Source organism: Phoca vitulina, unplaced genomic scaffold (genome assembly GCF_004348235.1).
Source record: "Phoca vitulina isolate PV1807 unplaced genomic scaffold, GSC_HSeal_1.0 scaffold47, whole genome shotgun sequence".
NCBI lineage: Eukaryota > Metazoa > Chordata > Mammalia > Carnivora > Phocidae > Phoca > Phoca vitulina.
This window is the reverse complement of record NW_022589750.1, coordinates 5569949-5593483: the sequence shown is the minus strand read 5'-3', so window position 1 is coordinate 5593483 and position 23535 is coordinate 5569949. Positions and strand designations below refer to the sequence as shown.

General features: G+C 46.5%; 1 protein-coding gene across 1 annotated transcript in view; it reads right to left on the bottom strand.

Moving 5' to 3' along the window:
- Positions 1–23535, bottom strand: part of DNAH9 (dynein axonemal heavy chain 9) — a 338385-nt gene that overhangs the window by 295053 nt on the left and 19797 nt on the right. Inside the window, exons 7-12 of the mRNA XM_032431745.1 lie at positions 19583–19750; positions 18066–18182; positions 11996–12146; positions 9234–9348; positions 4400–4468; positions 2643–2769 (exon numbers count right to left, since the gene is read on the bottom strand). Coding sequence (XP_032287636.1) covers positions 2643–2769; positions 4400–4468; positions 9234–9348; positions 11996–12146; positions 18066–18182; positions 19583–19750 — 747 coding nt within the window. The remainder of the gene's footprint in view (positions 1–2642; positions 2770–4399; positions 4469–9233; positions 9349–11995; positions 12147–18065; positions 18183–19582; positions 19751–23535) is intronic.

Below are 23535 nucleotides of genomic sequence, written 5' to 3'. Positions count from 1 at the left end.
AAAAAAAAAAAAAAAAGTGCATCTTATGATCAATGAAATACTGATTGATAAAACTAGAAAATAATTTAAATGCCAATAGGGAATTTAAAATAGTTTAAAGAAATAATTTACAAATATATATATATTTTTCCCATATAATTGCTATCCTGGCCCCAAAGGGGAAAATCTGATCATGTCCTTCTAGAGTACGTTGCTATTCATTCTTACTAGCACAGCCCTTGTCACACTGCTCGAAGCTGGAGCTAAGGGATGTTTGCAGCTCTTCTTTGATTTGTGCATTTGGTTGTCTCCCCTTGACTCACTTTATAATTCAGGTATTAATTCCCTCTCCCCTTTTCTTCCCTCCTTTCCTCTCCCCTCCTTTCCTCCTCTCAGCTATGAACACCTATAAAGCACCTACTACGTGCTGTGCATTGGGGCAGAGAGAGTCCTTGCTCTGGAGTATACGGAGGAGAAGCGGTCCATTCTCAATATGGTCTCATCCTGAGGGCTGCATTCCTACAATTACAACATCTAGACTGTGGCCTAGTTGGTAATCCAGAAACTCCTCACTTTGGGCATTTAACATTCAACATTGCTCACAGTGAACGCTGATAAAATTATGCCAAGGAGTTAAGTGAGTTAAATGACAGGCTCGTGTCGTACCAAAGTGAAGAAGTGGACCCTCCAACTCCCTTTGCTGACTTTTATTCCAGTCGGAATTGATGTTCTACTTAAACTGTAATTTTCTCAAAAGACACTCATATGCTATCAGCTCCGTTTCCGGCTCTCTCTATGCCGCATTCCTGGGGAACATGCCATTGAGATAGAAGTAGGCAATTGCTACTACTGGGTATTTACCCCAAAGATACAAAAGTAGGGACCCAAAAGGCTACGTGCACCCCGATGTTTATAGCAGCAATGTCCACAATAGCCAAACTGTGGAAAGAGCCAAGATGTCCATCAACAGATGAATGGATAAAGAAGATGTGGTATATATATACAATGGAATATTATGCAGCCATCAAAAGGAATAAGATCTTGCCATTTGCAACGACGTGGATGGAAATGGAGGGTATTATGCTGAGCGAAATAAGTCAAACAGAGAAAGACATGTATCATATGACCTCACTGATATGAGGAATTCTTAATCTCAGGAAACAAACTGAGGGTTGCTGGAGTGGGGGGTGGGGTGGGAGGGATGGGGGTGACTGGGTGATGGACACTGGGGAGGGTATGTGTTCTGGTGAGCGCTGTGAATTGTGCAAGAGTGTTGAATTTCAGATCTGTACCTCTGAAACAAATAATGCAATATATGTTAAGAAAGAAAAAAAGAAGAAGAAGAATGTAGCAGGAGGGGAAGAATGAAGGGGGGGAAATCGGAGGGGGAGAAGAACCATGAGAGACAATGGACTCTGAAAAACAAACTGAGGGTTCTAGAGGGGAGGGGGTTGGGAGGATGGGTTAGCCTGGTGATGGGTATTGAGGAGGGCACGTTCTGCATGGAGCACTGGGTGTTATGCACAAACAATGAATCATGGAACACTATATCTAAAACTAATGATGTAATGTATGGGGATTAACATAACAATAAAAAAAATTTAAAAAAAAAAAAAAAAAAGAAGTAGGCAATTGCTTTTAGCTCAGGGCAGCCTATACTTTTGAAAATTTTTTTTCTGATATACTTCCAGATGTGGACTAGCTTTTGGTTTTCATGTTCTCCAGCCTTGTGTTTTCCATGCTGCACAAGGGTCTTCTGCTCTTCTGATCATATGGAGCAGACTCTCTCAACCTCAGTACTACTGACATTTTCAGACAAAAACTCTTGGTTGTGGGGTGCTGTCCTGTGCATTGTTAGGAAGCTTAGCAACATTCTTAGAATCTACTCACCACCCTACGCCATTGGCATCCAGTCCATATTTGACAACCCAAAGTATCTCCAGGGGGACAAAACCACCTCAGTTGAGTAGCGGTCATCTACAGTCTTCTTTCCAAAGCTACTCCACTGTGATGTATCATATATGATCTAATAAAGATACAACTTTGCATGTTGAGGTTCTAGCTCCCAACTAGCTGGTGGGTTCCTTGAGGGCAGGAATGGGGTCTTATACTGGGTTGGCCCTCCTGTGTCTAGTCAACAGCCTTCATGTGGAGCATGCATTCAAGGTAGGTGGAGTCAGCTGTTTGGTACTACATGGTATTGCTGTTACCCCATCTGTCCAAAGATGGAGAGCAATATCTATTACCTGTTTAAATAAATATACCTTCTGGAATTCTAGATAGTGTCTATCTAGAATATGATATTTAAACTTTCGGATGAGTTCATCTTGAGTGTAATTGCCATTCTAACTTTGTGTCTGAAGTCAAGTTCATCATAAAGCTGTTATCACACACATAGGAAAGTTTAAAAAATTATTTTGCAATATCTTCTGTTGTGCAAAATCAACGCAAATCTATTGGCCAACCGTGGAGAAAAAGGTGGACATTGGACAACTTGAGAAAACACCACACCACAGGATTCGTCCCCAATAGGAGATCCAGGGTGGAAATTCTTCTCAGCAGCTTCTGCATATTCTTATAAAAAGCCTTTTTGCCTTGGAAATCAGTAGAGTTAAAGGAGTCCCTTCAGGAACCCAAAAGGAAGTTCCTGCTGCCTGACTTACCTGGGGGTTAAAGTTGACGGCGATCTGCTTCGTCTCTGAGTCCCGTTTCAGGAGTGGCCGGGAAAGATTGTACTGTGACTTCTCTGACACTGTCTGGCACCAGTCCTCATAAAGTCTTGTCTCATACCTGCCAGAACCAGAAACAACAGCCACCTCTTACTCACCCTCCCGGCATCTGGTAATGCCCAACTGAAGATAGAGATATCTTAACATATAATATAACCCAGATAGCTACGTATGTAAATGTGCACATGTATCACATGAACTGAAGATACTATTGGTAAAATACCTGAATCCATTTTTTTTTAAAGATTTCTCTTTACTTATTTGAGAGAGTGAGCGAGAGAGAGAGCACAAGCGGGGGGGGGGGGGGGGGGGGGGGGGGGAGGAAGGCCACAGGGAAAGGGAGAAGCAGACTCCCCACTGAGCAGGGAGCCTGACGCAGGACTCGATCCCAGGTCCCTGAGATCACGACCGGAGCCGAAGGCAGACGCTTCACCGACTGAGCCACCCAGGCGCCCCTCTCTGAATCCATTCTTAACTTAGAGTCAGTGGCTCCGCCAGGCATGTAAACTCCTGCAGGTAACACCTCATTTCGAAAGGTGGCCCAGCTTAAATCAGAGGAGAGTAGAAAGAAAGGCTCTGTGCAATCTTTGCAGGGCATAAGGGGACTTGTGATTAGTCTCATGAAACACTGGAAGAAGTTATTAGCAAAGATTTGCTCTCACACTAATCTTCATGCAGCTGAAGACATCCATAGCTCGGTTGTTACACACTGACTGAGCCCCTCCCACGTGCTGGGATTGAGGGACAACATGATGAATAAACACCCCATGGTCAAGGCAGCTAATGCTGTGGAGCACGGGTAAACAGAAAATACGGAAGCACAATCCTGGAGAGATGGACAGGGCATTAGGCATCTAATGGCAGGGGTGAGTGTGTGATGAGAATACCAGGAAGGCTTCAAGGAAGAGGGGCCGTGGTGAGGCCTGCCTGAGTCTCAGAGGACGAGCAGAGGTAGGACAGTGAAAGGGAAATGAATCCTCTCAGCAGAGGTGAGAAAGGGTGGACTGGGATCCGGGAACACCTGAGGCCAGAGGGGGCAAGGGCCAAGGCTGGAGAGGGAGGTGAAGGCCATAGGGACGGCTCTTCATGCGACATAGACAAGAGTCGGGGGGCGCGGGGAGACACTGAAAGGCCCCCAGCCAGGGGATGTGCCAACATCATCGGACTGGGGATTTGCTAAGTGCACGGCCGCGTGGGCGGCTGAAACTGTGCCCACAAAAGACTTACCTCGGCTTCAGAGCAGGGACAACTAGGAGTCCATGTAAATTGTCGTTCTCGTGTTTTCTCCGAAAGGACCCAGGAACTATTTCTAAAGCTCATTTTCTCTTTCTGCAGCACAGACTGTTGCATTCTGCTTAGCGAGCAGCTGCTGTGATTTTCCGTGACACTGATCTCAAGGTGCCACGAGGAGCGCCCGACTTCCTCTAGCTCTGTCAAGTTCACGCTCCCAACACAACTACCCTGGAAAGTGTCTGTTCTGAGCACGGAGCTGCCCTCCCCAGAGACCCTGTGTCGGTGACCCAGAAGCGCCCTACTCACAGACATCCTGGTTCCATCATAAGACACAGCCCACCCCACCCCCCCGCCCCCAGGGGGAATCTGCACAAACCCAGAACCACAAAAGGCATCGCGGGGGGGGGGGGGGGCTGCTATGCCATTTGCCAAACAATGCAATCCCAGAAGCTGCTTACTTTTCCAGCAGTGAGAGCGTATCTTCATATTTCTGGGTCATTCGCTTTCCTTCAGCAGAGTCCATGCAACTATCCCCACAAAAGAGAAGAAGAAATGGCATCCATTCAGAAGAAGTCAAAAGAATGATCTAAGTAACCAACTGGAGCCTATAAAGAACAGATTGAACAGCTTCCTGGGCCGGTTTTCAAAAGCCCCTCAATTAGCCCGCCGCCTTCCTTGGGAACATCACCCACCGGCCACTAGAGGGCACCTGCACTTCCTGAAATTCAGGCAGCCCCCCAGGTGACAGGGACGGTGGAACACGGCCAGCCCCCACCCCTAGCCCAGCCAGTCACGCGCGGGTAAGTGAAGTCCTTCCAAAATCTGAATAAAAGGGAAATTGAGACACGAGAGGAAAATTCTAGGTGCAGTTTTCTGTATTTAAGGAAAAAAAACTATATAACATTATGCATTATAACATTGTCACAAAACTATATAACGTTAAACAATGTTTTATATATGTGTATATACATATATAATAACACACCCACATGCATCTGTGTATTTCTCCTCTGAAATCCTTCTAGAACATGGGATGACAAACCCTTCGACTCATTACTCATGGACGTGTCTAAACAAGGTTCCCCTCCCGCCTCTTACACCCCCAAATGTGAGCACACCGATGCACATTCGTGCATGCATGCACGGACACACACACACACAGGCTTCCACAGGGATGCTGGGCGCCACGGAGGAACGGAAGCGGAGTCTGGCTGGAGGCACCGTTAGTTACCCACACCGCTACCTGGTTTTGATGCTCCTTTGCAACACAAAATGAAGAGACCAGCCTCTGGGGAAATGGGTGAAGTATCTGCACTTTTCAGAACCTTCACATGAACCATGTCAGAGGGTCTGTTTTTGTTTGTTCTGCTGGCAAAATGAAGCAGCTTATTGTGAAGATTTTTAAAAAACCTATTTGGTCTTTAAACCGACACAAGGTTTCTTCACCAGATCTCCTGAGCTTTCAGTGTAAACCCTCATGCCTGCACAGAAAGCACTGGATTTCCTGGAAGGCTTTTTTTTTTTTTTCCTTCCAGTCGCTTAGTTCCCTTTCCTGGTGAATGAGCAGATGTGTCTGTCCAGGCAGCAAGGAGACGTGGAAAGGGCTTCAGACCAGGTGGGCCGGCTCCCCCGCCAGCCCTCCCCTCATGAGCTGTGGGATTTCTGCAAGCTCCCCAACCCCAGATCTCAGTTTTGTTTCTGGAGGAGAAGGCAACCAGAGGGGACAACGGTTTCCCACACCGGGGCCCATGCCACGCGCCTGGAAGTTTGATAAATCACGGGAGTAAATGCACACTCCCTGTAGGTTCTACTTCCCTTCATGGTGAGGAATGGAAAACATTCTTAGGAACCCATTTGTATATACAGTTGACCCTTGAACAGCACGGGGGTTAGGGACGCCAACCTCCATGCAGTCAAAGATCTGCACATAACTTGTGATTCCCTAAAAACCTAACTACTAATAGCTACTGTTGGCCGGAAGCCTTCCCAGTAACATAAATAGCCAATGAACACATATTTCCCATGTTACGTGCATTATATACTGTATGCTTACAATAAAGGAGACTAGACAGAGGAAAATGTTAAGAAAATCATAAGGAAGAGAAAATACATTTACAGCACCATAAAAACTCTGTCTAGGCAGCGCGCCCAGCAGCCCCCGGATCTGTCTCCTGCTTCGACGGTGTGTGCAGGGGACAGACCTGGCGTCACCCCTTCTTCCAGCCTCCCACTCCCCTCCGACCTCTTTCCCAATCTCAAGCTTTGGAACCATCTTCTCAGCCATCCCCTGAGCTTGGCTCCTTCTTGCTGACCAACCACGAGCTCCCAGGTTCATCAGATTTACTCCACCGACGTGGAGGCCACCATTTGCTGCCTGGTCAGCCTACCCCTGCAGACCACCTACACCTCCCTCCCTCCAGGCTTCTACTTCAATGATGTGGCCCAAGATGTGAGGAGTACAACCTACGATGCCATGGAAGCTGCCGAGGAGCTGGACGAGAACTCGAACCAGGTCCTTCCAGGTCCGCCGGCCCTGGGTTCTGCCTGCGCAGACCCCCACCTCTGTGAATCCCGGAGAACCACTTCGTAGATGAGCAGGTGAAACTTCTCAAGAAGACGATGAGCACCTGCCGCACCTCCGCAGGCTGGCCGCCCCCAGGCTGGGCTGGGCAGGTGGCTCTTCCCCTTGGAAGGGCTCACTCTCAAGCACCCCGAGGACTTCCGGAGCCTGGTGGCCCTTGAGGGGCCCTTCTCGTGTCCCCTGGTGTCAGGGCTTCTGCCTGAATCTTATCTTTCCCTGCATCCGCTAGACAGGTTTTATTTATTTTTTTTTCCTTTTTTTTTAAAGATTTTATTTATTTGAAGAGAGAGACACAGCGAGAGAGGGAACACAAGCAGGGGGAGCGGGAGAGGGAGAAGCAGGCTTCCCGCCAAGCAGGGAGCCCGATGTGGGGCTCGACCCCAGGACCCTGGGATCATGACCTGAGCCGAAGGCAGACACTTAACGACTGAGCCACCCAGGTGCCCCCGCTAGGCAGGTTTTAAACACCCTGGAGCCCTCGCCCAACCCTGGACCAAATGGAAACAATAAGACTTTGTAGCAAAAAAAAAAAAAAAGAAAGAAAAGAAAAAAATCTGGGCGTAAGTGAATCCATGCGCAGTTCAAAACGTGTCAAAACGTATTGTTCAAGAGTCAGGTGTATGTGATAGAGTACAGTACGAATGTGAATTCATTTTTAAACAAACGTGACTTCTCAGGGGAACTGTAGAAGACACTTTAGGGTGCCATTCAGATCCCCGCTCCAGGCCCGGGCACTCTTAACCACCCTTCCATCGCCGTGGGCCACGATGTTGCCGGCTGATAAAGCGCAGCCGCCTCTCTCTCGGGGAACAGCTGCAGCCCCGCCCCTCGCCCAAAGTCATGCCCCTCCCCTGGGCCGGCCCACATCCACGGGCAGGTCTGAGAAGATGAGGGCTCAGCAGCACTCAGGGCCAAGGTTCCTGGGGCTGGGGACTCCTGGGAAGGGCTCTGGGCTGGGACTCCTGAGCCCCAGACTGTTCCAGTTCTTTCTGGGCTCTCCCTGGGGTAGGCCTGTCTGTTTCCCCTCAGTTTCTTCCTCTGCAAAACAAAGAGCTCCGCTAGCTCAGGCCCCATAAGATGTTGCAAATGGATTGCCTGCTGGGCCCACCTGACCCGCAGGCCTGTTTATCTGATCTGTGAGCAGTTTGGGGAAAGGGGGGGATACTTGCTAATTCTAAAGTTGGCCGCTTTACATCCACATCCCGATTTTCAGCTTCTCTCGGAGTCAGCAGATGGCTCATACTGAGTCTTGCTTTTCCACTGGGTGGCACCGGATGGGGCGGGGGTGACCCCCGTTGGACCCCCATCCTGGCTGTCTTGCGTCATCTTCGGGCCTCTGAAAGCGTGCAGTCTTACCACCTGGGCCAGATCGTCCCTAAAGCCCTACCTGGTGCCAGAACACTGTGAGGCCAGAGTCTCCCCGCCAATCCCTCTGTTTCTGTTTTGTTTGCCCTTCGAGTACCCTCGACACGGTTCTTTAGCAGGAGGGGTTCAGAGAGAGACTGCCCTTCCTCGGAGCATCCTGAATGCGATGCTGCAAGCAGTTCTCTCTCGCTTCTAGCAGCTGAGGCACCTCTCTACCTCGCTTGGCTTCCAGGCTCGGCTGAGCGGCAGGCCAACGGTTTCCAAACCTGGTCAACCTTCGGAATCGCAGCAGGGAGCTTGCTAAGGACGTGGATTCATAGACCCCACCCTGCTTCGAGATTCGGATTCTGGCGTGGGAGGTGAGGCCTAGGAATCTGCATTTAACAGCCCAGGGTACACTAATAGGCAAAGTCCTTACACCACGCTTTAGGAAACTCAGGCTTCATTGTTTCCCCGCAACCTCAGTAGAGGGGAGACGCGGGGTCAGAGGAGATGTGTTGGTAGAGCTCCACAGAGCTTGAAAAGCCTGACTCATTTACTTCTAGGAACCAATCTCATGGCGCAAGAAGAGGCAGCCGGTCATCCTTTAAGCCTCAATTGACACCAAGGGGCCCCCAATCAGTCCAAATGTATCCATCTCACTCCCGAATGTTTGCACCCCCTCACCCCAAAATTCATATGTTGAAATCCTAACCCCCAATGGGATGGCATTAGGAGGCGGGGCCTTTGAGGGGTGGTTAGGCCACGAGGGGGGAGCCCTCACGAAGGGACTAGCACCCAAGTAAGAAGAGGCTCCACGGAGGTCCCCCGCGCCTCCTGCCCTAGGAGGACACAATAAGAAGGCAGCCATCTGGGAGCCGGGGTGGCTCAGTCGTTAAGCGTCTGCCTTCGGCTCAGGTCATGATCCCGGGGTCCTGGGATCGAGCCCCACATCGGGCTCCCTGCTCCGCGGGAAGCCTGCTTCTCCCTCTCCCACTCCCCCTGCTTGTGTTCCCTCTCTCGCTGTGTCTCTGTCAAATGAATAAAATCTTAAAAAAAAAAAAAGAAGGCAGCCGTCTGTGAGCCGGGGTGGGCCCTCGCCGGACACCACATCTGCCGGCACCGTGACCTTGGACCTTCCCAGCCTCCAGGGCTGTGAGAAATGTTTCTGGTGTTTGTAGACCACCCGGTCTATGGTATTCTGTGTAACAGCCCAAATGGACTGAGATGCTGGTCTATTGCTGAGTATGCAAAGAAATGAAGATGAATTTTCATGCCTGAGCTGAGTTGCGTTTCTCCAAAACTCAAAATTCCAGAGCAGGAGCTGAAGCCTAACCGAACCCGCCTTTCAGGAACCAGTTACTCACGGATGGGTGATGCGCTTGAAGTTGGCGAAGGGCCCCTGGATGCGCTGCCTCAGCTCCTGCGCCCAGCGGAGACCCCCAGCCACAGTGGGCATGTTCTTGTGCACCGAGGAGAACCCTGGGGACACGGCACAGGCAGAATGAGTGAGGCCCTGGCCCCCAGCCCCCACTCTGCCCAGGAACACCTCCCCCCAGTTACCCCGCGTTTTGCGTCCTGTGCCTTTGCGTGCTAACGTCACCCTGGGCTCACACTGAGGTGGGGGAGCTCCTGGGAGATCGCCGTGCAAGCTCGGGTACGGAGGAGTGACCTTGGGGAGAACACTAAATGCAGAGGACAGGGGTTCCCAGCCCAGCTCTGCCGCTCGCTGGCCTTCTGGCTCCACACCAGCGATTTTCCACCTGGCAGTATCATCCGCACCTGGGGGGCTCTTTAAAACTACTGATGCTTGGACCCGGCCTTCGCCTTTCTGATTTAATTGATCTGGGTGGGGCCCGGTCGTCTGTATTTTCAAAAGCTCTGGAGAGGAATTCAATTTTACATTCAGGGTTGAAAACCCTGCCTTCAACAGGCAACTTAATATCATTGGGCCTCTGTTTTTTTCACCTATAAAATGGGAAAAATATCTTCCCTGCTTAATTTCCATGGTTTCTATTGAGAATTCACTAAGTTTGTGAGACGGGCCACGTGGATTGACCAGAGTTAGCAGAGTCTGGATAGCCTTTAGTCTGTGCAGTGGGCTTCTTTGCTCATAATTAGTTGTCATGATTGAAGAAGAATTAGATTTTTTTTTTTTTTAAATCTCAGTTGGAAGATTTGGTGAGAATCAGTGACTGCTTCTAACTAGCGACTGGAGCTGAATAGTGGTCTCTTCCTTTATTTTGCCACAGACCCCACCACTCCCTGATGTCTTATACTCAACCCAGATCTATACAATCCCTTTCTGCCTGGCCTCCACGGTCAGCAAAATTCTACAATGACACTAACGACCCTCACCCTTGCATAATCCTCTTCTCATTACTGTGTTGGGAAACTGGCTACAATGAGAAAGCACTCCTGTGATGATGTTACGTTAGAGAGCAAAAGGGAAGTGATCCCAGGTGGGCCTGACTTAATCAGGTGAGTCCTCTAAAAGGAGAGTGTCTTCTCTGGTTGCTAGCAGAAGGAGAAGTCAGGGATTGGAAGCATGAGAAGGAGTCAGGGTACCACTACCGGCTTAAGGATGGAGGTGGCCACACAGCCTGGCCACACGGCAAGGAAGGAGACTGGCTTCCAGTCACTAAGTGCCCCTGCCCCCCAGGAATTGCAGACCTCAGGCCGACAGTCACAAGGAACTGGATTCTCCCAATAAAAGGAACTGGAAACTGGATTTTCCCCCCAAATCCTCCTGACGAGAGCTTGGCCTGGCTGACACTTTGATTTCAGCCCTGGGGCACTCTGGGTGGAGAACAAGGCACATCAAGCTGGGCTCTGACCTACAGAACTGTGAGCCAAAAGATGGGTGTTGTTTTCTTTAAGCCACAAACATCACAATAATTTGTTGGGCAGCAGTTGAAAACTAGTAAGGCCTCGGAAGGCATGTGAACTTTCAGATTCTGTATCGAACCAGAAGAAGGCATGACGATGACCCCACATGAAGCTGGGGTCAATAGATTTTCTGGGAATGACCTCCTACCTGGAATTGGTTCTTAATGACCTCGCTAGGAAACCTGCTTATCCACATAGTGGTCCTGCTACTCTCTTGCTTAAAAACTTTGGAAAAGTTCCTGGTGCCTGAATAATGAATTCCAGATTCCTAAATCTAGCCCCAAACTCCATGGCTCACCTAATCTCCCTCCATACACCTTGTTCGGCTATAGGCAGGTCCGACCAGTCACCTTTCACATCCTCTCCTTCATCCTCTGCTTCAGAGGCCTTCGCCACTTCTCCTTGGCCATCCATCCCCCCACCTTGCAGGGCTTGGCTCAAGGCCATCAACTCCACATGTGCTCCCTCAGATCTCCCAGCCACAAGCCATCTTACGCCATTACGGTTCTTTATGATGCAAGTTGAACACTACTTCTCCGTGTTCTTGTTAATATCGTTCATACTGATGTGTTCCTTTCAGGATTAATTCATTTATCCCTTACTCTGGACTGCCTCTGCCTACAGTGCCCACAAATGTGTCCTGCACCTAGCAAGGACTCAAGAAATGTTTGTAGAGCTGAACTGGACTTGTGTTTGACTTCTAATCAGATAAGACAGGGCACCTAAGAATTGCCATAAAAATGGAGAAATCACACCTCGGCATGGTGCCGCCCTTTGTCAGGCTCCTGCTGGTTCCTCTTTCCAGAAGCATGGCTGCTATGGCCTTGGAAGGGATCAGAAACTTTTCTTGGGCATGTAAAACTCTACCGTGGAACTGAGGTATGTCGGAGATGAAGCAGCGTTGGCAACACTGACCAAGGGTCAACTCCTACATCATGCTAAGGTCTCATCCAGAGGCAAGCAAGACCTCACTGCTCTGGGTCGGCTGCCAATCTCAGCCCCAGACACAGGGAAATGCACAGTTCAGTGAATTCTACAATTACCCAAGATGGTCTGAAATTTCGAGCAAGAAGGTTGCTCTTTCTTTTCTTGGAGAATATCATGGATCTCTCGTGCCCATTTCACAGATATAAAAGGAGCGAGTTGCACCCTTTCTGATTCTGTATCGAACCAGAAGAAGGCATTAGAACCTTCTGGTAACACAACTACCCCCATCCAAATCTGCAGGCAACAGACCTACCAAGTTCTGCCTCCTCCTGGACACGCTGACTGTATATCGCCCTCACTGTATCCAGGTCTTTGATGAACATTTGGATGAGCAGCAAGTATTTTTCAGATGCATCTTGTGCTACCAGCGGTCTTTCCAGGAGTTTCCCTGCTATATCCAGCAGCTGCAGAGGACACAGAGAAGAAGAAAAAGTCACAGATTCACCCTTTCTAAGGTTACGCACATCCTGTGTCCTGGCTTTTCTTTCATATGTCCACCAACAGAAGAGGATCAAAAATTGTTATTGTGACTCTATCAATAATTATGAATAGGTGGATATTCATAGTGTGCCCCCTCTCCTTTACTTTTTTTTTAAGATTTTATTTATTTGACAGAGAGAGTGCGTGCCCAAGTTGGGGGAGGGGCAGAGAGAGAGGGAGAAGCAGGGAGCCCAACGCAGAGCTCAACGCCAGGACCCTGAGATCATGACCTGAGCCAAAGTCAGATGCTTAACTGACTGAGCCACCTAGGCACCCCTCTCTCCCTCTCTCCTTTGCTTCTAAAGGGGAAGGAGTCCTGTCCGCTAAATTACCTGTCAAACCCTGATGTGTTGAAAGAATCTGAGTAAAGGGCCAAAAAAGAGAAAACTAAAGATGTCAGAGAGGTGAAGTTCTCCATAAAAAAAAGACCTAAAACAGAGGCGGAGGGTGAAGAAGCTAGGTGGGCTGGGTATTGGGGAGAATGTGGAAGGCTAAAATTTGAGGGTGGGAGCAAGAACTAATTCTGGAACTAACTTCTGGAATGAGTTCAAATGCTTGGAGAGGAACCCTACTAGTGTTCCCATATTATTTAGGGAGCCACACTATTTATAAAAGGTTGTGTGTATCTATACTCAATGGCTAATGAAGCCTGGCACGCTGGGTTACCTGCTATCCTAGGATAGCGCGGACTCACCCATCTGAGGTTTGAGCCTCTTCTGTGATTGTCCCACTGGTCACTGAAGCTACCTGAGGACATTTCCAGTGACTGGAAACTTATCCACTTCTCAAGAAAGTCCATTCCACCTTTTAAATAGCCAAAATCTGCCTCCTGGTAAATGCCACTGACCAATCCTGGTTCTAATCCTTAAGCCTTTACAGAGTAAGTTCTTTTGTAGCTTATAGAAGGTCGATCATGTGCTACAAAAGTGTCATGTCTCATGACATGTCTCACTCAGAATACTCACTATGCAGCCATTTGTCTACTCATCATCCTAAGCCGCCTCCCTATTCTTCTTCCATATTACTCCTGCCCTGCAATAAAGGGCAAGGGTACAGTCTTCTTATTCTAGTTGCTAGTAGCTGACTCCTATAACCAGTTACTCGGGGTTTGCTCCAGCTTGAATCAACCTGGCAGCACTGGTTAAACAGCAGGGTGCAACAGAGCCATGGATTCAGGGTGGCGACCACAGTAGATGTCTCCACTTTTAATGGCCACCCTACTGATAGGGCCCAAAGAGAGCATTCCAGAATAAACCCTTTAAAAAAAAAAGTTTATTTAAGTAATCGCTACACCCAACATGGGGCTCAAACCCATGACCCCGAGATCAAGAGTCACATGCTCTTTCCATGAGAAAGAGAGACCAAAAGTAACAAAGACTAGAAAGGAACAGAGACGATGTACAGGAATAGTGACTTTATAGGTAATAAAATGGCACTAAATTCGTATCTTTCAATAATTACTCTCAGTGTAAGTGGCCTACAATTCTCTAATCAAAAGACACAGGGTATCAGAATGGATAAAAAACAAGACCCATTGATATGTTGCTTACAAGAGGCTCCTTTTAGACCCAAAAGACACCTCTAGATTGAAAGTAAGGGGGTGCAGAACCACTTATCATGCTGATGGACATTGAAAGAAAGCTGGAGTAACCATACTTATATCAGACAAACTAGATTTTAAACCAAAGACTGTAATAAGAGATGAAGAAGGACACTATATCATAATAAATGGGTCTATCCAACAAGAAGATCTAACAATTGTAAATATTTATGCCCCTAACTTGGGAGCAGCCAAATATATAAGTCAATTAATAACAAACTTAAAGAAACTCATTGATGACAATACAATAATAGTAGGGAACCTTAACAACCTCCTCACAGCAATGGACAGATCATCCATACAGAAGATCAACATGGAAACCAGGGCTTTGAATGACACATTGGGCCATATAGACTTCACAGATATATTCAGAGCATTTCATCCTAAAGCAGCAGACCACACATTCTTTTCGAGTGCATATGGAACATTCTCCAGAATAGATCACATACTGGGTCACAAATTGGGACTCAACAATACAAAAATATTGAGATCATACCATGCATATTTTCAGACCACAACACTATGAAACTTGAAGTCAGCCACAAGAAAAAATTTGGAAGGACCATAAATACATGGAGGTTAAAGACCATCCTACTAAAGAACGAATGGGTCAACCAGAAAATTAAAGAAGAATTTAAAAAATACATGGGAGCAAATGAAAATGAAAACATGACAGTCCAAAACCTTTGGGATGCAGCAAAGGCTGTCCTAAGAGAGAAGTACTTTGCAATACAGGCCTTCCCCAAGAAGCAAAACGTCTCAAATATACAACCTAATCCTACACCTAAAGGAGCTGGAAAAAGAACAGCAAATAAAGCCTAAGTCCAGCAGGAGAAGGGAAATAATAAAGATTAGAGCAGAAATCAATTTTATAGAAATGAAAAGAACAGTAGAACAGATCAACGGAACTAGGAGCTGGTTCTTTGAAAGAATTAACAAAATTGATAAACCCCAAGCCAGACGTATGAAAAAGAAAAGAGAAAGGACCCAAATAAATAAGATCATGAATGAAAGAGGAGAGATCACACCAACACTGCAGAAATATAAACAATTATAAGAGAATATTATGAGCAATTATATGCCAACAAATTAGGCAGTCTGGAAGAAATGGATAAATTCCTAGAAACATATAAACTACCAAAACTGAAACAGGAAGAAATAGAAAATCTAAACAGACCCATACCAGCAAAGAAATTGAATCAGTAATCAAAAATGTCCCAAACAAACGGGAGTCCAGGGCCAGATGGCTCCCTAGGGGAATTCTACCAAACATTTAAAGATTTAATACCTATTCTTCTGAAACTGTTCCCAAAAATATAAATGGAAGGAAAACTTCCAAACTCATTCTACGAAGCCAGCATTACCTTGATTATAAAACCAAAGACCTCACCAAAAAGGAGAGTTACAGACCAATATCCCTGATGAATATGGATGCCAAAATTCTCAACAAGATACTAGTTAATCAGATCCATCAGTACATTAAAAGAATTATTCACCACGACTAAGTGGGATTTATTCCTGGGCTGTAAGGGTGGTTCAACATCTGCAAGTCAATCAACATGATATACCACATTAATAAAAGAAAGGACAAGAACCCTATGATCCTCTCAATAGATGCAGAAAAAGCATTTGGCAAAATAGAGCATCCTTTCTTGATCAAAACCCTCAACAAAGTAGGGATAGAGGGAACATACCTCAACATCATGAAGGCCATATAAAAAAGACCCACCATGAATATCATTCTCAATGGAGAAAAACTGAGAGCTTTTCCCCTAAGGTCAGGAACATGACAGAGATGTCCACTCTCACCACTGCTGTTCAACATAGTACTAGAAGTCCTAGCCTCAGCAATCAGACAAACAACAGAAAGAAATAAAAGACGTCCTAATAGGCAAAGAAGTAGTCAAACTTTCATTCTTCGGGGACGATATGATACTCTATGTAGAAAACCCGAAAGACTCCACCAAAAAATTGCTAGAACTGATAGAGGAATTCAGCAAAGTTGCAGGATATAAAATCAATGCACAGAAGTCTGCTGCATTTCTATACACCAACAATGAAGCATCAGAAAGAGAAATCAAGGAATCGATCCCATTTACAATTGCACCAAAACCATAAGATAGCTAGGAATAAACCTAACCAAAGAAGTAAAACATCTGTACTCTGAAAACTATAGAACACTTATGAAAGAAATTGAGGAAGACACAAAGAAATGGAAAAACATTCCATGCTCATAGATTGGAAGAACAAATATTGTTAAAATGTCTGTACTACCCAAAGCCATCTACACACTCAATGCAATCCCTATCAAAATAACACCAGCATTTTTCACAGAGCTGGAACAAACAATTTTAAAATTTGCATGGAACCAGAAAAGACCCTGAATAGCCAAAGGAATGTTGAAAAAGAAAACCAAAGCTGGAGGCATCACAATTCCAGGCTTCAAGCTCTATTACAAAGCTGTAATCATCAAGACAGTATGGTTCTAGCCACAAAAAACAGACAGATAGATCAATGGAACAGAGTAGAGAACCCAGAAATGGACCCTCAATTCTATGGTCAACTAATCTTTGACAAGGCAGGAAAGAATAGCCAATGGAAAAAAGTGTCTCTTCAACAAGTGGTGGGAAAATTGGACAGCCACATGCAGAAGAATAAAATTGGACCACCTGCTTACACCATACACAAAAATAAACTCGAAATGGATGAAAGACCTAAATGTGAGACAGGAATTCATTAAAATCCTAGAGGAGAACCTAGCAACCTCTTTGACTTCAGCCGTAGCAACTTCTTGGTAGACATGTCTCCAAAGGCAAGGGAAACAAAAGCAAAAATGAACTATTGGGACTTCATCAAGATAAAAAGCATCTGCACAACAGAGGAAACAATCAACAAAACTAAAAGGCAACCTACAGAATGGGAGAAGATATTTGCAAATGTCTTATCAGACAAAGGACTAGCATCCAAAATCTATAAAGAACTCACCAAATACAACACCCCAAAACCAAAAAATCCAGTCAAGAAATGGGCAGAAGACAGGAACCGACATTTCTCCAAAGAAGACATACAAATGGACAACAGAAACATGAACAAATACTCAACATCACTTGGCATCAGCAAAATGCAAATCAAAACCACAATGAGATACCACCTCACACCTGTCAGAATGGCCAAAATTAACAAGTCAAGAAGCAACCGATGTTGGCGAGGATGAGGAGAAAGAGGAACCCTCTTACACTGCTGGTGGGAATGCAAGATGGTGCAGCCACTCTGGAAAACAGTATGGAGGTTCCTCAGAAAGTTGAAAATAGAGCTACCCTATGACCCAGCAACTGCACTACTGGGTATTTATCCAAAGGATATGAACATAGTGATCCGAAGGGGCACCTGCACCCCAATCTTTATAGCAGCAATGTCCACGATAGCTAAACTGTGGAAAGAGCTGAGATGTCCACTGACAGATGAAGGATAAGAAGATGTGGTACACACACACACACACACACACACACACACACACAGGAATATTATTCAGCCATCAAAAAGATGAAATCTTACCACTTGCCATGACATGGATAGAACTAGAGGGTATTATGCTAAGTGAAATAAGTCAGGCATAGAAAGACAAACACCATATGATTTCACTCATATGCAGAATTTAAGAAACAAAACAGATGAACAAAGGGGAAGGGAAGGAAGAATAAAATAAGATAAAAACAGAGAGGGAGGGAAAATAAGAGACTCTTAACTACAGGAAACAAACTGAGGGTTGCTGGAGGGGAGAGGGGTGGAGGGATCGGGTAACTGGGTCATCGGCGTTAAGGAGGGCACATGGTGTAATGTGCACTGGATGTTACATGCAATTGATGAATCACTAAATTCTACCCCTGAAACAAATAATACACTATATGTTAACTAACTTGAAATTAACTGAAATTAAAGTAAAAAAAAAAAAAGAGTTGCATGCTCTTCTGACTAAGCCAGCTAGGCACCTCCAGGATAAGTCTTTTGAAAAGTATTTTTACATCGCTGTGTTTCTAGAAAAGCATTAATAATCAACCTGAGAAGCCCGATTCTGCTCAGTCTTTTTCCCTAGCTAGTTCACCCACAATACCTCTCTACTGGACTGACAGGAATAATTGCTCTCTGTAAGGAACAAAACAGTGGGAAGAGGATCCTTGCCCTCCTTTGCTGAGGGTGGGGGGCGAATGGAGCACAGCAGCACCCCCCACCCTACTGAACAAACCTTGAAGGCGTGCTCCAAATCAGGGGCATCATCGAAGGCTTGACTGAAGATAGCCCCCAGTCTTCGGTCAAGATCTTCTACTCTTCGGTTAAATTCACACACATCATTTTCGAATTCCTGAAGAGACGTCACATGGACGGAAGACAAACACGATTTCCTCAAGGCCACTTCCACTATGCTCTTTACTACACCCTGTGTCCTTGAATCGGCTATGCCAAGAATTTACTGTAATTTTCTAAACTTTACCTTGGCATCGCTTAGTTTTTGCTCATGTAGACAATTACCCTATTCATGCAGTATTGTTTTCCTAGACACTAGGCAAAAGGGTAAAGTGAGTCAGATGGGAGGCTGGCACTGTGTTGCTCCCTCTTAGAGCCCCTCCCCTCTCCTACCTCCCGAAGCCCCAAGGCCAGCTCATGCCACCCCAAAGTCCACCCTGGCAGTAACAGCGCTAGCAATGAGGCTAGTCTATCATTACCACCTACACTCCTTCCTCCCCCAACTCAAAATCCTGTGTTTTTTTTTTGAGTGTAAACAAACTAATCTGGCCATTAGAAGAAAAGCAAGCCAATTAAACGAATACCCATGATTTCTTCGAAGTACACTTTAATTGGTTAGAGACAGCAGCTAGCCATTGTTCCTTCGGTTGCCAAATTTAGCAAATAAAGTTATAAGACACCCAGTTCAATTTAAATTTCAGATCAACAATGAATACATACATATATTTTGAGTGTAAGCACGTCTCAATTATTGTCTTTTATTGGGCAGCCCAAAGTGTGTTCTCTTTCTTAGAACGTACCAATTTCCTGAGAAATTTGGTTAACTCAAATCTCTAATCTGAGCAATCATTAGCTGTTATTATTGCGTTACAACACTGATGCATAGTCTTACAAAAAGACAAAGAAAAATAGAAAAGCATAGCATTTTTCTCCGTCCCAAACCCAACCACGCTAACCTTTCAGTACATGTCCCTGTGTGTAGGATTTAGTGTGTTGTTATTTTATCATTTGGTAGGAAACACACGGTATATAACTTGCTTTGTTACCTGCCCCCGCCCTTTTTTTTTCCCTGCTTCAGACTCATGGAATTTTTAGAAAGTGATATCTTCTGGGTTTGGCCAACTAACCCCCCACTGTCTGAAGGTGCTCAGAGCAGACTTCTGCTCAATTCCTTTCTCCTCGTCCCCTCATATACTCTTGCAATTCCTTCTCCCATAATTCAGCCACTCCTTCCTCAGCATTCCATTCCCTGTCTCTGCACTGACTTTTGCTGCTTTTTTTCCTGCTGCAGGCTTGGACCCACAAGTCTCAGATGTCCTCAGCTACAGGTGACATGTGGGCTCCTGTGTCCTTGATCCTGGACACAGCAACTCTGGCTCTTTCCTCCTCTTGAGGACTCCCTCGGGAACCAGGGCCAAAGGAAATACACAGGGAAAATGCAAGTAAACACCCAGACCTTCCCGCCCAGAGGCATCTGAGAAAGAAAAAAGCTTACAAGTTAGCCTTTCCAAGCCTCACCATGCTCTGGGGGTCCAAGCAGTCATAGGAGGACTCTGAGAAGACCCTGTACATCTCTTGAAATCCGTCGTACATTTGCTGGACCTGCTGACTCAGGGCATTCCCTCTGATGCCACTAAATTCAAGCTTTCCCAGTTGGTGGAAATCCAGAGCTGTCTTCAGGAGATCCTGCAGGGATAGTTCACAAAATAGTTAAAATGGTAACAACAGGGGAACCCGGGTGGCTCAGTTGGTGAAGTGTCTGCCTTCGGCTCAGGTCATGATCCCAGGGTCCTGGGATCAAGTGCCGCATCAGGCTCCCTGCTCAGCGGGAAGCCTGCTTCTCCCTCTCCCTTCGCCCCCCCCGCTTCTTGTACTCTCTCTGTTTCTCTCTCAAATAAATAAATAAAATGGTTAAAAATAAAATAAAATAATAACAACAGTAGCAGCAGCAGATAACACTCACATTAGTATCGGGAAGGACTAGAAATCACAGGGGGTGGTGGTTGCTTAGGAAAATATGAAGGCTGATTAGTATTGGGACCTTATTATCAGATTGGGTTGGTATAAATAACTCTTGGTGAAACTCACTAACAAAGCAAAGAAAAAGTACACATAAATAAAATTGACACAAACCAAAAAAAAAAAAAAATTTATGCCTCAGCCTCTTTCCGTGTTCTCGAATAAATAATAAAATCTAACAACATTATTTGTGTGATGGGTAGCTTTACTTCCGATTTTTAAAAAAATCCATTTCAAAGGGAGCGTGTCGTCTAGTTCTAGAAGGGCAGCTATCTTAGGGCATACTGATGGAAAGCGGATCCTCCAAATGGTCTCTAGCACAAGCCAAAGAGGGAGACACCACCACTCCCGCCAAGAAAAGTCAAGTGCAGGGTGCTCTTGCCAGCGTCTGCAGCCGTGGGTCCCGTGTGGCCGGCTGGATGATAGGGGCAATTACGTGCCATCTCTGTGATGGGCTTCTTCGTCTGTAACAGGGTAATAATAGTGGGAGTGAAGTAAGTCAGTGCTGGCTTAGGCTTTCGGCCAGTGCCCAGCACACACTTAATACGCAGTAAGTGTGTATTACTGTCACTGTGGTCATTGACAGGGCAGTGTCCCCGCCGTGCTCAGAATTAAGTGACAGGTGGACAGCCCAGAGCCTCAGGGAGGAACCCCTCCCAAGCCCCCAGGAGCCTCTTCGTCCGACAGGAGCCTCCAGAACACGCTAACATGACAGATTGTATTTATCTCTCACGAATACCCGTCTGAAATCACAGAACCTGCCGACCAAGACTCTCTCCCTTACAACTTCCAGTGTAGGCGGACACGTCTTCGACAGGAGAGAGGAAGACAATAATGCCCTTAGGGTAGTTTTGGCACGCATTTGGCGCAGACCCCTGTGAGGGGGTCTTCTACCCTGAGGGAATCTGAAGGGCAGGTAGAGGGAACACTATGTTACAGGGCAGAAAACCCAGCGGGTCCTGGTTCCACTCCAGGAAATCCCTGCTGCCAAGGGCCCCCGCTGTGGGTAGACCAGTCAGCCCTAGTGAAAGCCTGCCCAACTCCTTTCTCTCTCGCTGGGACACCAAGTCCCACCATAGCGACACAGGCACCAGGAAGTGCTAAGATGGGGCTGACTTGACCACGTTGCCAGGAGGGCACCTTGAAGCCTGGGGCAGCCCATCTAACACCCTTTGTAGTCGGCTATGCTCAGGCATGTCAGCAAGCAGCTCCAGGCGGGGAGGAGAGAAGAGGAGAGAACCAGCCAGGGGGAAGGAAGACATACGCCCGGACCAGGGGCTCTTGCCTCTGATGGTGGGAAATGGGGCAGTCTTTATTTAAAAACACGGTTCAACTTTACATACAGGGAGGGAAACAGAAATGAATTTGATTTAAATGAAATTGACTTAAATAGTAAATCAAATCATTCAAAAAGTACTTAGTTGTAATCAGTGTGATAGGAGAAAGGTATTTGTGCTATGGAATGTCACCTGGGTACTTATATTTCATTTTCCAATTTTTAGGAAAATACTCTCTAACCACGTTAAAAGACAGATGCATCTCGATAGGTTTGATGACATCGGAAAACTAGATGGTATTTTGTTGCACTATTTTAGTCTCAAGGATACTTGAAGCATGGTCTTGGGCCTCAGAAATACCACGGTATCTTCAGCCCCTGGGAGTCCTAGACGCCAAGGAAACATTTGTTGAATGAAAAACTATATGATCTGTAAACTCGCACTTAGCTACAGCACCTCCAGGAGAAGGCAACAGGTCGACAGAGAACCTAGGAACCAGGGACTCCAGAGCAACTGGAGAAAATAAGAAAAATTAGACAAGAGAAGAACATTACATAGCATGGTAGGACTGTGCCGTTAAGTGTTTGAAGGGCCTCGGTCAAGTGCAAGGCAGAACCTAGCATGGTCCTACTCGGAGGGCAGAAATTAGGCAAATGAGGGAAGAGGAAAAAAAGTGGATTTGGCCTCAACTTGCAGGTTGCATCTGTCTGTAACATGTCTTGTACTTGACCATGTTGACCTACCCGAAATGGCAATTTCATGTGGTTCCACTTAATAAAACAGAACCGTCTCATGGCTAGAAATGCCCGACTATAGAACGGAGCATAAAAGAGGTAGTGAGCTCTCCACCACGGCAGGGATTTTAGGATAAGTATGACATCAGAGGCATTGTAGAGAAGATTCCTGAATCAGGCGGGAAGTTGTCTCCCAACTGTGGAAACAGATGCATCATAACGATGGTTGACTACAACTTTGATTCTTAACGTATTTGAACATCAGTTCTCTCCGTTGTTTATTTAGAAGTCCTCACAAGACCGATAAAAGGCAATTCAAGCCAATATGAGGCTTAACTGACACTTGAAAATATCTGAGGATCAAGGGCCCAAAGTCCTTGGGTCCACCCAGCCCTGCTTGGGCCCTATTCTTTGGAACGGCTGAGCAACCTTTAATAGGGGTGATGGGGGGGAGGGTTCCATTTGTGCTGTGGCCCCGTGAGGCGTGGAGTGGAAAGCCGGGATAATGACCAGCCCCACAAACACAAGCCCGGTCTCGAAGGAGAGGTCACGCCACCCATCTTAAAAGAAATGTCTTCAGAATTCATTAAGGGAGAGCACAAAGCAGGCATTCACAGATGAAAATCTCGAAAGGTCGCTGGGTAAAAGACTGTTTTCTTTACCTTTCGACAGAGGCCGACCTTATGCAGCTAATGGTCTCCTACGTGGCCACATGCTCTGGCCAGGCTGAAAGGGAAGCCGCCCCAATTAGGCTCGGAATGAAGGAGGCAGCAGAACGGCTGCAGATGGTGGAAGGAGCCGAGAAACTCGGTGCATATTAGGTCAGCTGATTACCTCTCTCCTTGCTAATCACCTCGCATAAAGCCTCAGCAGGAAATCATTTTGTCTCCAAGTGAATCACAGCTTTACAGCAATTTGATAATGAAAGAAATGAGGGTTCTCTCCAAGCTGCTTAGGACATTGTTTGTAGGGAAGAGGCTGCAGGCAGAAACCGAAACAGGGGGTCTGCAGGCTCCCCACGACAGGGCACAAAAATGAACCCCGTGCGGGGGGGTGGGGGTGGGGTGTGTGTGTGTGTGTGTGTCCCGAAGCACCAAACTGGGAGGCCGAGTGAGGGAGGGAATCAAGAGGCAGCGGAACCCCTCTTTTCCCCTTTGAATTTTGACTGTTCCAATTGCAAAGATTTTATATACTTTGGGGATTTCCTTAGGAAGTCATAAAGTCCAAGAACTAAGGACCTTTCATGGACGGGGGGTAGGTTATAATTTGACCCAAATGGTTTATTTAGAAAAAAAGAGGTAGGGATCAGGTGGTAGAAACTGGGTACAAAAAGGCATAATCGAGTATATGAGGGCAAAAGAAAAGCCCAAAATGAGTTTGAAACCCTCTCAACGCAGGGAGGGCAGCAGGACACAGGGATAGGGACCTTCGGAGCTCCCCG